The sequence below is a fragment of the Myripristis murdjan genome, chromosome 24 (assembly GCF_902150065.1).
Source record: "Myripristis murdjan chromosome 24, fMyrMur1.1, whole genome shotgun sequence".
Classification (NCBI taxonomy): domain Eukaryota; kingdom Metazoa; phylum Chordata; class Actinopteri; order Holocentriformes; family Holocentridae; genus Myripristis; species Myripristis murdjan.
The window spans coordinates 28,647,652-28,663,032 of record NC_044003.1 but is presented as its reverse complement, the minus strand read 5'-3'; the positions used below and the strand labels follow the sequence as shown (position 1 = coordinate 28,663,032).

General features: G+C 41.1%; 2 protein-coding genes across 2 annotated transcripts in view; one reads left to right on the top strand and one right to left on the bottom strand.

Moving 5' to 3' along the window:
* LOC115356272 (solute carrier family 22 member 2-like) overlaps window positions 1-9,269 on the top strand; it is a 39,076-nt gene extending 29,807 nt beyond the window's left edge. The window contains exons 3-12 of the mRNA XM_030047371.1: window positions 90-193; window positions 735-889; window positions 1,497-1,665; window positions 2,231-2,345; window positions 2,779-2,879; window positions 3,489-3,703; window positions 4,460-4,568; window positions 6,315-6,427; window positions 7,973-8,072; window positions 9,050-9,269. Of these exons, the coding sequence (XP_029903231.1) occupies window positions 90-193; window positions 735-889; window positions 1,497-1,665; window positions 2,231-2,345; window positions 2,779-2,879; window positions 3,489-3,703; window positions 4,460-4,568; window positions 6,315-6,427; window positions 7,973-8,072; window positions 9,050-9,137 (1,269 nt within the window). The 3' untranslated portion in view covers window positions 9,138-9,269. The remainder of the gene's footprint in view (window positions 1-89; window positions 194-734; window positions 890-1,496; window positions 1,666-2,230; window positions 2,346-2,778; window positions 2,880-3,488; window positions 3,704-4,459; window positions 4,569-6,314; window positions 6,428-7,972; window positions 8,073-9,049) is intronic.
* A 27-nt stretch (window positions 9,270-9,296) lies between these two features.
* plg (plasminogen) overlaps window positions 9,297-15,381 on the bottom strand; it is a 46,442-nt gene continuing 40,357 nt past the window's right edge. The window contains exons 14-22 of the mRNA XM_030046819.1: window positions 14,066-14,247; window positions 13,678-13,826; window positions 13,193-13,286; window positions 12,145-12,259; window positions 11,884-11,958; window positions 11,649-11,789; window positions 11,138-11,244; window positions 10,796-10,941; window positions 9,297-9,704 (exon numbers count right to left, since the gene is read on the bottom strand). Of these exons, the coding sequence (XP_029902679.1) occupies window positions 9,543-9,704; window positions 10,796-10,941; window positions 11,138-11,244; window positions 11,649-11,789; window positions 11,884-11,958; window positions 12,145-12,259; window positions 13,193-13,286; window positions 13,678-13,826; window positions 14,066-14,247 (1,171 nt within the window). The 3' untranslated portion in view covers window positions 9,297-9,542. The remainder of the gene's footprint in view (window positions 9,705-10,795; window positions 10,942-11,137; window positions 11,245-11,648; window positions 11,790-11,883; window positions 11,959-12,144; window positions 12,260-13,192; window positions 13,287-13,677; window positions 13,827-14,065; window positions 14,248-15,381) is intronic.

The window sequence follows — 15,381 nt, the reverse complement described above, 5'->3', positions numbered from 1 at the left end:
CTTACCGAAGGGCGAATTTAGGTTACTGGAATCTAGTTGTCAATCAAAAGTCCTAGACATGTCTGGAAATAACCTCTCCTTTGGTCCAGTTTGACCTGGTGTGTTCAGATGGCTGGTTGGTGGACATGTACCAGGCCATTCTCAATGTGGGCTTCCTGGTTGGGACCATCACTATTGGCTACCTGGCTGACAGGTGAGGCTGTGATGGTTATCTGCACAATAAGTGAATCTTGTTTCTTCTCACTGGGCTTCAACTCAGTCCATCAGAGCAATATTTATGCCAACACATGATATGTGAACTTTTTGAAAACAGAGACCTCACAGACATTTAGCAGGAGTGTCTGTCCCTTAACTTTCTTTGAACTTGATCGTTTTGCTAAAAAATGCAGTCATTCAATCCTCCTCAAGTGGACGTAATAAGTTGATACCGGATCAGTTTAAATTAGGTTTTAGGGTTTGGCACAACAGGATTTAATTTTTCCCTAGGTTTAGAGTAATCCTTTTAAAAATGTAACTCACCTTTAAAGCTTTACCTCTATCAATCAGATGATTTCCTCAGTAATAGCTGCATTTGTTTATGGCAGTTATACTAATTTTGTCAAGATGAATGTGGTAATGATTTACTGATGTTAAAATGCTACAAACATAACACTTAAATATAAAAGACGAAACCAGCTTTCTCCTACTTTGGCCGGATTCCCCATGTCTGTCTTGTATCTTCTCTCTGTCTGCAGGTTTGGCAGGAAGATAACTTTCCTAATGGCCAACCTGTTGAATGGCATCGCAGGGATTCTGGTGGCTGTGGTTCCTAACTACATCTCCGTGTTGGTGTTCAGGACCATCTCTGGCTTTGGAGTGAAAGGAAGCTGGATAGTTGCATATGTGTTGAGTAAGGACAACTAACTACTAAGTCCTATGTTAAATAAGTAATTCTTTATTTGTCCAGCGTTATAATTCATCTTAGCATCACCTTTGCATTAACTTAGTGTCAGCCTGGAGTCACTTTAATTGCAATGTATAATGCCAAACATCAATTTTGCATAGACTGTGTATCAACTTAGTATCAACTTTGTACCATTCATGCCCATAACATACTGTATATCCAGGGGGGAAGGTTATGTTTACTCATAAAAACCACTTGGTTAAGGGTAGAGAAAGATTATGTTTAGACATTGAAACTGGAGACTGGATGCGGTCTCGGTCTATGAAAACGAACACTGGTTTCACTTTGGATTCAAACCAAGGTTGCCTGGGTGAAAGTCGTGTTGATCGATCCACACCCCAGCCTAACCTCCTCCTAATGTGGACCTGGTTGCTCTTTATACCACTTCACAAGACGTGGTACAGGCACAAAATATACTTCCACTTGAAATACATTACTTGAAAAGTCAAGCTGGCACAAAAGAAATGGACAATTTGTATCCACGGACATAAATGTATAGATTCAGTTTTTGTGACTATATCTGAAATGCCGTGAGATCTTTCTTCTCTTGTAGTCACAGAGATCGTGGGTGTGGAGTACAGGAGGACTGTGGGAATAATCTACCAGATGTTCTTCAGCGTTGGCGTCATCGTCCTCCCTCTCCTGGCCTACTTCATCACTGACTGGCGCTGGCTGCAGGTCGTCATCACCGCCCCATACATCCTCTTCCTGTCCTACTATTGGTGAGATGGCTCATCTTTTCTGTGAATTGCTTTGTAACTAAGGAAAGGTAAGCTAAGGAACAAACGGAGATCCAGTGTTTGAATCTCGCTGAAGCATGTACCCGTATTTCATTATTGTTCTTACCATAACTGCTATTAGGGGGCAAGGAAGACCTAATTATTTCTTCACACTGATTGGCCAAAGGGGTGGAACTGGGCATGATCAACTTTTGGTGAGAGGCCATGTAGAGCTGGCATGTCTTGACAATTGCATTGTGTTGATGGAGGTATAGTGTTGATAGAGGTGTTGATGCTGGATGGAGGTAAGATGGACATTATTGGTGGTAGTTGCTTATCAGTTTATCTAGAGCGCACTATTGTCCTTGCAGCACTACTACCTACAAACTGAAATAGTAGTTGTACTAGTTTGCTGTCTTTGATTGACAGCCTCACTATATTTTTAGGGAAGAAACAGGTAACTAAACCCAGATAAATTTTTATTTTTTAACTCACTACCTGCAGATGCACAGCTACTGTAACATTTGCCTGCGTGCCATGCAAAATATCCAGGTGGTTTGTTTTACAGGTTCATTCCAGAGTCTCCGAGGTGGCTTCTTTCTCAGGGCAACTCCTCCAGAGCTATGGAGATCACCGCAGCCATAGCAAAGCAGAACAAGAAAAAACTCCCCAAGAACATTAAGGTACATTTGGTTCATAGCTTACCAAATATCTAGATTCTCCTGGAAATTAGTGAAGAATAATGAGAACTGTTACTACTGATTAACCAAAAAAAAAGTCTTGCCTCTGCAAAAATTCTGCAAATCTGCAATTTTTTCTCAAATGGTGCAGGCAACCAAAAAAGTTAGATCTTTATTCTTTGAGCATGTAGGTATGCTCAAAGAATAAAGGTATAACTTTTTTCACTTGAAGGAACTTGTTTTTTTTGTGTATTCACCTGCCCGACCAAAGAGCACCTGTTGCATGAACCATCAGCCACCAAGTAGCGGTTCGTCCTTACGTCGTAACCTACTGATTTTCTGCATCATTTAACGATTTCCTCTGTCATTTCACCATCTACACCGGATGCCTAATGTACTTTCACAGTCCAGTTGGATTATGCTTTCTTGCCTCCAGACAATAACAGATGACAATGCAGATTCCTGCGCTGCCTCTTTCCTGGACCTGATTAAAACTCCAAATATGAGAAAACACACCTTCATCCTCATGTTCAACTGGTGAGACTCACACACCAGATCATCATCTTTGCCGACAGGCTACTGTATGAAGGACAGATTGAACATTTAGGCTACACCTGCTGGAACTGTGACAAGGTCTGAGCAGGTGGTCCATGCAAGCTAGTGGTACATGGATTGACTCTGAAGTCATCTGAATTCGTGTGTACACATAAATCATCAACCCACAACCCACCTGAATTAATTATTCCCTGACTATAATCCTAACTCTAAAAGGTAAATAATGTTTTCCTCATTAATGATGTATTATTTCAACCATCCGCAACCCATGTACAATTAATCAGACTCTTAATTTTTATGACCTGGCCAGCTCAATCTCTTGATTATCCATGATGCCTGCTGATAATACTGCAATCTGCACATCACTAATGAAAGCACAAATCCCTGTTATCACTGACACCAAAATTCCCCCTCTGCCCCTTTTCCTCCCATTTTGCAGTCAAGTTCACATCAAGTCGTCAAAACATAAAATGGCGCATGCAAGAAGAAAACCTGTGTGGGTCCAACAAGAATGTCTCTAAACTGGTACAAAGCTCCATCAGGCACCGCCACGAAACAGAGTCCTGCATCTTATTATTTCCTCCTCCGTAGGTTCACCAGTGCTGTGGTCTATCAGGGCCTCATCATGCGAGTGGGGATAGCTGGAGGAAACGTCTACATTGACTTCCTGATCTCCGGCCTGGTGGAATTACCCGCTGCCTTCATCATCCTCTTCACCATCGAGCGTATCGGTCGGCGTCTTCCCTTCGCCACCGCCAACATCGTAGCCGGAGCCTTCTGCTTCATTACTGCCTTCATTCCTGACAGTGAGCATTTTTAAACTGAATGCTTAACTACAAGACTAAAGTGAAAAACTAGCTAGAACATCCAGGGCTGACCCTGTCCCTTGCAATATTTAGTTGCCACCACTAGGAGGCTCCACAGATTCGTTCTGCACCATCCCTCGCAAAGTTTAATGTTGCCACTAGGAGGTGACACTGTCTTAACCTAGTAGGCGTATCATGGCCAGAACTCTGGTGGGAATCCTAATAACGCTCCTTAGCGGGGCTCTGGCAATCATGCTGATTTGTCTTTTGATTGTTTGTAGGATGTAAAATATGTTTTTTTTTCTACTGCTGCTAGAAATAATTTGAACTGAATATTTGTGTTCAAGCAACATCTGCAAAAGTGTTAATTGGGTGGTAAAGCCTTGTGTAAGATCAGGCACTCACTCACAGACAGTGAATCAGTTCAAGTTTTGTGTTACCATTGTCCCTGATGTCAAATTCCATGACTTTCTATGATTTTTTTCTATGATTTTTCCTGACTGCCCCAGAATATTTATCAAACTTGTTGACCACACCTGTCTGAAATATACTTCTTAAAATTTAATGATATTGCAGACAGAAAAAAATAGAAATGTAGTGAACTCCATTAAATTCTGGGTGATGATAAAATCCCAAATTGCCAAGTCTATACTTGTATAAAACATTTACCCAACATCTCACAGGCTGAGATGGACTGTGTGTGTGTAATGGTGATGCAAACAGCGCTTTACATGCACTTGTCTTGCTGTGCCTCAGGTATGTTCTGGTTTAAGACGGCGGTGGCATGCATTGGGCGGCTGTCTATCACCGTGGCCTTCGAGATGGTGGTGTTTGTTAACACTGAGCTCTACCCTACCTTTGTCAGGTGAGACTGAACTCTGCTATCATCTCTTGGCCTAACTGCCATGAGAGAAGTTTTCGATGTGCATATTATCTCTCCTTTCTTCGAGACTGACTCAACCCCATCTTAATCAGGATGAACTAACTGACGAAGGAATAAAAAACAGGGAGAATGTGCTCATTACCCACAGTACAACCTGAGGCTTAATTAGCTGCAGGGTGGTGGTTGGGAAAAAAAAACACACACAAAAAAAAAAAAAAAAACAACTACCGTGCTGCTCATTACTTGCTTTGCAGCTATGAGTGTCTTGGCAAAATGACAATAGAACAATGAAGAATCAAATCACAGCATCAATAGCTGTTCAGTGTATAACTTACTGACATTAATATAGTGGTGTTAGAAAGGATTAAAGGACCATAGCAGTGGTTTTGCATATTTAGCCAATACAAAACATTTACTAAAATTGTTCCTAAGGAAAGCAGTCGTATTTTACAACTCTGATATTATCCTTCTATCCAGCTACTGGTTTCCACTCATTCCACCAGGATATGAAAATTCAGAGACTTGAAACTTTCTTCACACCAGTATTCATCACTGTAATAACGTTGTCCACATTAGTTTTCCTAAAATCAGCAGCACTGTTGTGTTTTGATGACTTGAAATTGGGAAATGCTCCCTCTGTCAGGGAAAGTAGTCCCCGGGGAAACATTTGCTTGACACAGAATTATCAGTTCCATGGTTTATGGGTGGTGATGACAGAAGCAGAACATTATAGGGTGGCTGTTTCAACCCAAAATTCAAATTTGAAAATCGAGGGATTTTGATTATTATTAAGTCTTTAGTCCCCTGACATGATACATTTGTAGTAAACGGGACAAATATTCAGCATCACTGGTATGGTCCTTTAAGCTGTGTTACAATTAAGTCTGACAAACATAAAATCAAATGTTGTAAAATGATGCAACTTACTGTATCTTGGAAATTAACCAAGGATATTGAAACTGAAACCTTCCACCCTTCCAAGCAACCGAAATTCACAGAAACCTCACAGAAGAAAAAAAAAATCTTCCAGTGAAAACGAGCAGCAACAGAAGCAATAAAATATGAACAATCTATCAAGCCCCGGTACTTCAGATACAGCAGTTGAACAAGGACCTGATAAAAATACTACAAGCCATCTTTTTTTTTTTTTTTTTCATTTTACATACCACTAATACCATGTGCATATTTCAGACCGAAGATGAAAAATAGCTGAGGTGTTCAAGTTATACCCAATTATCCCCATGTCTTAGAACGCTTTGAGACATATTTATGAAGACATGCTGACACACATCATACAAAATGAGGGCATATTTATAAGCCATATCTTTAGACACAGCCTTGAAATGTCTCAAGATGTCTGGAATGAACATCTTTAGATGTGCTGTTTCTGTCCACTTTTCTCTTTTTTTTATTTATGTCATATCACTAACAGAAATACAAAGACATTAGCCCATTACTATTTCCAGCACCATCAATTTAAATTTATTTTGTGATCAAAATCCAAATGTGTTTAAATGATATTAGTTTCAAAAATGCATTAAACAGTGACTCTAACCTTTGCTTTTGGGAAAACAAAGTAATTCAGTTCTTTTAGAAATGTAATTGATAAACACACAGAGTAGTGTAGGAAGGACTTAGAAAGATAAGAATTCAGATTCAAACTTTATTATCCATCAGGCTGAATATTAAAGTTGACACTATTCATTGAAGCATCTTAACTCCTAACAGGAACCTGGGCGTGTCAGTTTGCTCCACTCTGTGTGATGTTGGCGGCATCGTGTCTCCCTTCCTGCTCTACCGGCTGGCCGTCATCTGGCTGGAGCTGCCCCTCATCATCTTTGGTGGGTTGCTGATCTGGTATTAGGTAGAAAGCTGCACAAGGCCACTTTACACATTGGTGGCCACAAATGACAACAAGAGGTGTCTGTTTGAATAATTGAGGACTTAAAGGCAGAATGACTAGGATTTGTCGGTTGTGGTTCACAGCAAGTTTTTGTTTCCCAGGGTGGTGACAGAATGAATTGACCATCTAAAATGTAAAATGTTCTATCACCATCCTAGGAAAAAACAAACCAACACCGTGTTGCTCTTCATCCTCATCCTCTCCTTCAGTGCTCCCCAGTGGGTGAAAGCCAAACATTCACTCTCGTTCTGGAACGAGCTTTGTCCACTTGGCGTTTAGCCTCGCTAGATTTCCTTTTTCCTTGACCTGCTTATGCAACTTTCGTAGCTTCTTATTGGTTGCGGTGCTGTCAATCTGGCACCGCACTGTGCGGTGATTGGCTGGGAGCTGCACACCCACTGCCGAAAGGCTGATGCCCAGAAGAGTCCCAAGCTCAGCAAAGCAAGAAAACCCAGGCACAGGGCAGGCTCTCTGCAGATACACACACCAACACACACTTCTAGTGGCTCTGAAGAGATGATTCAGAAGGATTATTTTTGCAAGAGTCTATACATTCTTTTTTGTTTGTTTGTCTATTTATTATTATTATTATTATTTTTATTTTTATTTTTATTTTTTTTTTGTTAAGGGAAATCCTACTAATTCTGCCTTTAACCATTCAGAAATCATGGTAAGTGACATCAGGACAGGAGGCTAACAGTTAGCATTTGGACCATCCAGCCAGTATCCAGCACTCAGTAACTATGAGAGGAAGATAGAGCCACTACTGTCTTACACAACAGCTAGGAGGGGAGTGTGTCTTAAAGTAATGATGGCCAGTCATTTTTCTTTAGTTAGCTGATTGGTTCTTGCCATAATATGAATTTTAACAGTTGTCCAATAGGGCTGTCGGCTGTGTAGTAACCTGACTTCTGCACAACACAACTGATGGTCCCAACCCCATTGATAAAGCAAGAAATTCCACTAATTAACCCTGATAAGGCACACCTGTGAAGTGAAAACCATTTCAGGTGACTACCTCTTGAAGCTCAGAGAGAGAATGCCAAGAGTGTGCAAAGCAGTAATCGAAGCAAAGGGTGGCTATTTTGAAGAAACTAGAATATAAAACATGTTTTCAGTTATTTCACCTTTTTTTGTTAAGTACATAACTCCACATGTGTTCATTCATAGTTTTGATGCCTTCAGTGAGAATCTACAATGTAAATAGTCATGAAAATAAAGAAAACACATTGAATGAGAAGGTGTGTCCAAACTTTTGGCCTGTACTGTATATATATATATATATATATATATATTTGTAATGGGTGAACTATCCCTTTAAATTTGAATTAGCATTGTGAAACCTTCAAATTATGAACTGTAACGGGTTAAAAAAAAAAAGTCTATTTCCACAACTAATTCAATCATAGTGCTGTTTCGGTGCTGCAGCTCTTGTTAATCTCCAGCAAGCTCCAGCTTCAGTCTCCATGTTCTGTGTCTGCAGGAACTCTGGCGATCGTAGCCGGAGGTTTGGTGTTGCTGCTGCCGGAGACCAGAGGAGTTCCTCTTCCCGAGACCATTGATGATATCGAGTTTCCTGAGAGGTGAGATGTTATCAAACACTGGCATCTGCTGTGTGCACATGTGGTTTCATATCATTTTAAATATTCTACCCAATTCTAGAAAAAGTGGCACGTGAAATTCATCACTCACCAATTTGTTGAGGATAGTTAGGCAAAACAAATGTTCTGCTCAAAATGGGTTTTTCTCTGCAGAGATTTTGAAAATATGTATCACTAAATCATTAAAGAATAAAATTATACAGGAGCTAATTACTGATGTCTGCAAAAATGGTGTTATGAAAATTTTTTGTGACACAAAGGCATTTTGTTTTGAGAATGTTGTGCCAAAGCCTATAGAGAGAAAAAGCCAAACCTCGGCCATCGACTGCTGTAAAACAGAAAAACAGAGAACAGTACAGTCATTTGGCCACTGGGGGCAGTGCTGAACACTTGCTAAACAGAAGAGAATACATGGTGGTCCGTGAGGCTAAATGCTATAAAATGATCACTACATTTGATTCCAAATACTTACCAGTAGCTACACTATTACTATCATTGTTACATGGTTAAACATTTATATTATTAACATAATTAAAAGATGACTTTAAATCAGTAATGCCAATTTCTGAAGATTTCCACTAGCATTGAGGCTATGTGGCGTTGACTGATTGCATAACTAGATTCCACTCATCTGAGCTCATAGAAATATGGATCTTCTTAACCAGCATCTGGTCATTTTCAACAATGCACAGTGAAAAAAACTTACTCTTCAGAGAGCTGATTTTCTGGGAATGTCCCACTGACTGCTGTCCATTTGACTCAGCTAAGCTCAGTTTTATCACTCCAAATATTCATGCACATGACATAACTCCCATAAAGACTATTTCTGGGTGTGCGCTCTCTCAATCAGTCTTTATGTACTTGTTGCATCAAATTGTTTTTCTCAGTTCCTGTTTTTTAATGGAAATAATCCAGTGTGTTTAATTATACTTAGTAATAATGGAATATTTATTTTCCAGAAACAACAAAGAGCATCTGACGACCCAGACTATGAATAAACTGTTACAGTCAGACCTGACGGACAACAAGGAACCAATCACTGTCTAATTGTTTGTGTGTGTGTGTGTGTGTGTGTACATATATCATTCATTGTGATATCATTTTGATACTTTACCTGCTATAACCTGGGAGGCTGTATGTATGAAAAAGTTTTTGATAGATTCTCTATAAAGTACAAGTTGCCCACTTGATGTGTTTAGAGTTTTATTTTTCAACACTTTTGGAAAACTTTTACATCTGAAAACCATGAACATGTTGCACGTGTTGTGCTGCATTGTGCTTCACTGTGGCCCAGGGGTCAGGTGGAGTCACCGGGCCCACGTCTCAGAGAGCAGACAGCTCGCAGCATAACTGAACACATCTGCCAGATTATCTGAGCATCCCCACCCACTTCCAGTGTGTTTCACTGTCGGTCATGTTATAAATCCATTCATTGAGCTCAGCTGTGTTTTATTAATTGGCTTGGATGGTTCTGTCGATCCAGTCGACAAACTTGGAGACTCGAGCGTAGACGCCGGGTTTCATGGCATTGGCACAGCCCAGACCCCACGATGTCACACCCTGCAGGATAAACCTGTTCTGGGCATTACACACCAGAGGACCACCACTGTCACCCTGCAGGGAGCACGCACACACACACACACACATACACACAGTTAGTTAGTTACACACATACATTTGTATTCATTGCCAAGGCTCACACTGGCTATGTAACACTGAGAGGTGTATCAAAGACAGGCAAATTTGAAAAATTCTCAAGAGAAGTCAGGGATAATCAGGGATTTTTCAAGTGGGTCACTGTCAAAGAATATAGCCATTTACTTAACCTGCCACATTTCTATCTATCTATCTATCTATCTATCTATCTATCTATCTATCTATCTATCTATCTATCTATCTATCTATCTAAGATAATAAGATAGTGGAGCCTCCTGGTGGCAATATGAAGGGTTAGGGTTAGGGGTGACATTACTAGGGACAGCACATAACTAATGGAACCTTCCATTGTACTCAAATCAATCATCAATCTAACATGCTCTGTAGTCTTTATTTTACAGTGGTATAGATTTATAGCAGTGGATTATTTCAGATTAGTGAACATACCTAATCCTGGCAGTGAAGAAGACTAGCTCATGCGAGCCTGGCTACCATTAGTGGCTGACATTAGTTATAATTGACTCTCGTTAGCAAGTTATGTTCTGTCAGTGGACAGATCCTCTTGCGGGTGTCCATGACGTTTGCAATGGAATGCAGTGAGCTTGGAGGTGGGAACTTCCAATAGTCAAATGGGAAGCTCCATAACCAGTGAAGCCACCTAGTGGTGACAACTAAACATTGCTAGGCATGAGGTCCGGCAAGTGCAGCCCTGTCTGTTTTAGTGATGTCCTACTCTGATGATATTTCTCACCATGCACTCACAGTGGGCTTCGTTATGTGGTTGTGTTTCCTTAAATGCATTATGAGCAACATTTCCAGTAAAGGTTGTTTTCTGTTCGGCCCCACAGCTGTAACTACCATTTAGGTGTTTTAAAGAGCTTGAGAGGTCATGACTAGTATTTAGATTTTTTAACAACTAAAACGATGTCTATAGAATAGTACCTTTAGGGTCACCATTATACCATATGCTTTAGTAGCAACAAGCACTTTTGGCAGGACAGGAGTTTACTTGCTACAGTCAGTTTCCTTTTATTTTTCAGTCTGCGTACCTGGCAGCTGTCTGTTCCTCCCTCGATGTTGCCAGCACACATCTCGTGGTCTTTCACTCTGCCGTTCAGGTAGGACGGACGATTACAGATCTTGTTCTCGATCACTGGGAAGCCAGTTTCCTTCAGGATGCCGTCTCCTCCTGTACCTGCCAAGCAACACCATCCTCCTCATCCTCATTGTATCACCATTGCTACAGTCATTGCACTCGACTGCAATTGCAATCCACTCATCACTAGAGAGCACACTTGCGCCCCCCCACCTCCAAGAACTCTGCTCAGGACAGTCTGCAAATTCATTCATGTATGAAAATTGAAAGGGTGTGACTCACTACACACACATACCTTGAGTCTCTCCCCATCCAGTAACATAGCACTCTGTTCCACTGGGAACCACGTAGTCCTTCTCCGGCAGACAGGCTGGGCTCACCTTGTCGTTTATTAGTGCGGGGCTGAGAATACAACACACGTATGAGCACACACACGCATGCATGTGTGTTACAGTAAAACCACCTTGCAGCGTCCTGTGTTTCGGAATGAACTGAAAGATGTTCATGCCATTATGAAACCACATTATTGCACTAGCATCTACTATTTGTCAGGAGTAAAGTCCCATTTCTAGGCTATTTGCAGTTATACAATATATAACAATATATCTTCCATTATTGTCAGTAATAGCAGTTTTCTGCACATCAGTGATTTCAGTGCAACCTGGACAGAATACGGCCAGTGAGCAGGACTTAACTTCTCCAAAAAATGATTAAGAGGATGAATAATTTCTGTCAGAGTCTAGAATATGTCTGCTGTGTTAAGTTTTAGATTTGCTCCACAGTGCCAGCATCAGTCCAGTACTCACCTCTCCAGTTTGAGGAGAGCGATGTCGGCTCCGTTAGGCTCCAGCACCAGTTTTTCCAGTCTCTTCTCCTGTTTGGAGAGCTCATTTGCTCGCTCTGTGTGGATACCCAGCAACACCTTGTAGGCTGATGGCCTCTTGGACCTGGACACATTTACATACACAAGTATACACAGCTCTTATACAGTTACATAGTGTTAAAATGTTTACTGTAAGTTATTACTGTATTTGGTCTGACCTCTCCAGGCAGTGTGCAGCGGTCAGGACCCACTGAGGGGCAATCAGGGTTCCTCCACAGAAATGGATTCCAGTGCTGATGGAAAGATGGGCAGAAATCAGGATTCATATATAGGCATGTACGTTTAACACCCCAATATGAATTTCCCCTGCTGAAAAGGTGGGGTACGTCTGCCTTAAAGAGCTATTTAACAACCTAAAAAATGGTATTAGTCAAAGTGTGAAGTTCCCATCCCATCGTATCTACTGTGTTCCCACTCACTTGGTGCGGAGGCTGATCTGCCATGGCCAGGAGTGAGCTTTAGATATACATCCTCCCACAATACGACCGAAACAGCGCTTTGGTTTGACAGCTGGTGTGCCACACTTCATTCCCGCTGCAAAGGAAGTTTCAGTGGTCAAACACACACACACACAAAAAAAAAAAAAAACACAATGACCTGATAAACGTGTCTGGTAGAGAGTTTTTCATTCACTTAACATGATACAGTGTGAGACAGATAAACATATGTATGAACGAAAGTCAGTAGAACTAATAGATCTGGTCTAGAATATGTAATAAAAAACACAACAAGAAGTTGGTGTGGCCATGTGTCCACCAACTTGTCAGTAGCTCCACGCCCAGTCAGACAACACCCCACAAGGCCCGCTTTGCAAAAAAAAAAAAAAAAATGTGTACAACGAAACTGGGTGCAGCCTGTTAGGAAGTGGATGTAGCCCAATCCCTGTGAGAACTTAAACTGATCATTTGGATTTTTACCCATATAGTGGTATTTGCTGCAGTCACTCTGTTGGTTGCATATGGGAGCAGAGCACCAATGCGTGTAATGTAAGGGGCAGTGCTATGGCAGAAAACAGTTCTGCCATTTTGGTAATCAGGTGGCTGAAAAGAGCGATGAAAGTGAAACTACAAGTGTGGACTGTTGTGTTTTCTAGTGTCTGCCTACTTCATTCATTTTGGAGCAGTACACTCCCAGTGAAGCTCCCATTCTCAGACAGGGAAGGAGTTAATGGACCAAACTCGGTGGATGTATCACACTTGCATGGACGAGCAAATACCACTATGTGCGTAACTATCCCATCAATATGTTTTATGTAAAATTTGGTGGAAATCCATTGGGAAGTTATACCACCGTGTGATGAACAGATGGACAAATGGATGCAAACGGATTTATAGTCTCCCATCTGTTGAATTCATAGCCCCCCACCATAATTCTATCGAGTGGGAGGCTATGAATTGGATTGTGTCCATTTGTCCATTTGCTCAACAGTGCAATGCAACAGCATACAAACAGATTATATTCACTCACCACAATCAGGAATCTGGCAGTAGTCCCATTTCTTGTTCCTGTCAGTGGTGTAACACCACGGTCCATTGACATCATTGTCTGGGTTTCTGCAGCTCTACAGACGTGTAAGAGGAGAGGGATTTGTTTAGCACGTGAGCAATGTGTTGATTCATTGCTTATAAACAGTTCAAATAATAAGATTAATAATTGACATTTCAATCTCGTTGTAATTTCTCACTTTAGAAATACTCATTTTTTACTGACCAGCTAATCCTTCAATAATAATTAATCACTTAATTAGTCCATAACTAATAGGTTTGTACACTTAAATCTCCACACACTCAACTCCATAAGCTAACTTCAGCTAATGCAGATTTTATCCTTAACCCAATGTCTTAACCCTAAACTGATGTCGGAACAAACTGGCCACACGCCCTCAGGCTGAAAGTTTGCATCTCTAACCGATTCTCACACACACACACACACACACATACATACACACATACATTGCCTTCCAGGCCCTTGTCGGGGTGTGTTGTGGGTGTGAAACTGTTGTGTTGGTGGGGGCTCTGAGAACTCCAGGCCTGGCATGTGACCCCCAGCATGGTGATGGAGGTTGGGCCGCGGTATGTAGCTCCATTCCCCACCTTACAGTCTGACACGGTGGTGTGGAGACAACAGGAGTAGTAATGGATGAATGCGCGAAGCGAATGAGTGGATATATAAGAGAACAAGTGCATATGTGAATCATTAATGTGATAATAATTGGACTGGTGTTAAAAAGTCAAATGTATGGTTGCATGAACCATACACCTACTAAGTAGACCTATGCAGAGCTGCATAAATGAATAAGAGAGTGAATAAGTGAAACAAATGAACAAATGAATGACTCACCTCTCTGTGGTGGGGCTTGGGTGACAGAGGTGGGGATGCTGGGCCTGGTGGTTGGTGCTCTTGTAGGGCTAGTGGAGCATTTCTCCAGATTGCAGTACTCCCAGCGGACAGAGGGGTCAGTAGTGTAACACCAGGGAGCTCGGTCTGAATCAGGGTTCCTGCACAAGTTCCTCCTGAGGTCTCTGCAGACGCACGACAAGGGCCATCAGGGTAGCAGTGGATACTAAAACTGAGGAGAGGGGTGAAGGGATGCTGCTTTGAATCTCCCTTCACTACTACTACTACTATTTATCCTATCACTACTTTAGTGCCTCATGATCTAAATGTTGTTCACAGTTTTGCAATTTGAGTCTTTTAATTTTACAATATTTGATTATTCTGCAAAGCACATTAAATTTGCTTCTGCACTTTCTCATTTCTAACTCTTCAAAATGTATTGTACTTTCATTATTCTGTAAAGCATTTTGAATTGTCTCTGTGTATGAAAGGTTTAGTGGCAGACTTTTTAAATCCTCTTTTGAACAACGTGCCACTACAAGATGGCTTCCTTCTGCTTTTGTGCACTACCTAAGGTGTTCTGATGAATATATGTTTTTTTCCTGCATTTTCTATAGGAATTGTCAAACTTTGTGCATGTGTGGAATGCTTTAGTAAAAGTCTAATGGCTCAAATGACGAAGACTATTTTCCAAACAGTTCTAAGCAGACTGGATATTCATGAACAACAGTCCCAGATTTGACCCTTTAGAACTGTGTAGCAGAAGCCAACAATCCCTCTCAGTTTAAGCTGACTACATGTAGCCTACAGCAAGTCTTCTGATCTTTGGCAATGACCAACCTTGCAAAAGTATTTTGCCGTACGGCCCTCAACAATAGCAGTGTATTGTCTCTTTAGCACTGAAGTGAGGCCCAAACCTGCCCACAGATAAATAATTTCATGACCAATCACCACCAAAACTTCAATATCCATGTCATTTTTCTGACTCTGTTTCAGTTTGCGACCCTAATTTTGAAATGTTCTGAGTATTTCAACCAAAAATAAAGGGGTTTGGACCCCAAAAAGTTGGTTCCCAGCTGGAAGCACAAAAAAGTAGGACCTGAAGTTGGAACTGTGACAACAGCAAGAGTGACTGTATCTTATTCCTCAGGGAGATGATGGAGAAATCAAAAAGCATGCAGTGATGGGCTGAAATTCAGGAAAAGACAGAAGGAAAGACTAGAAAAAGTAAACTGTATATGGAAATTCCTGAACAGTTCTCAAAGGCTGGGTTTGTTAGAACCCAGGACCAAATTATCAACAAGTTAAAAAAAAAAAAA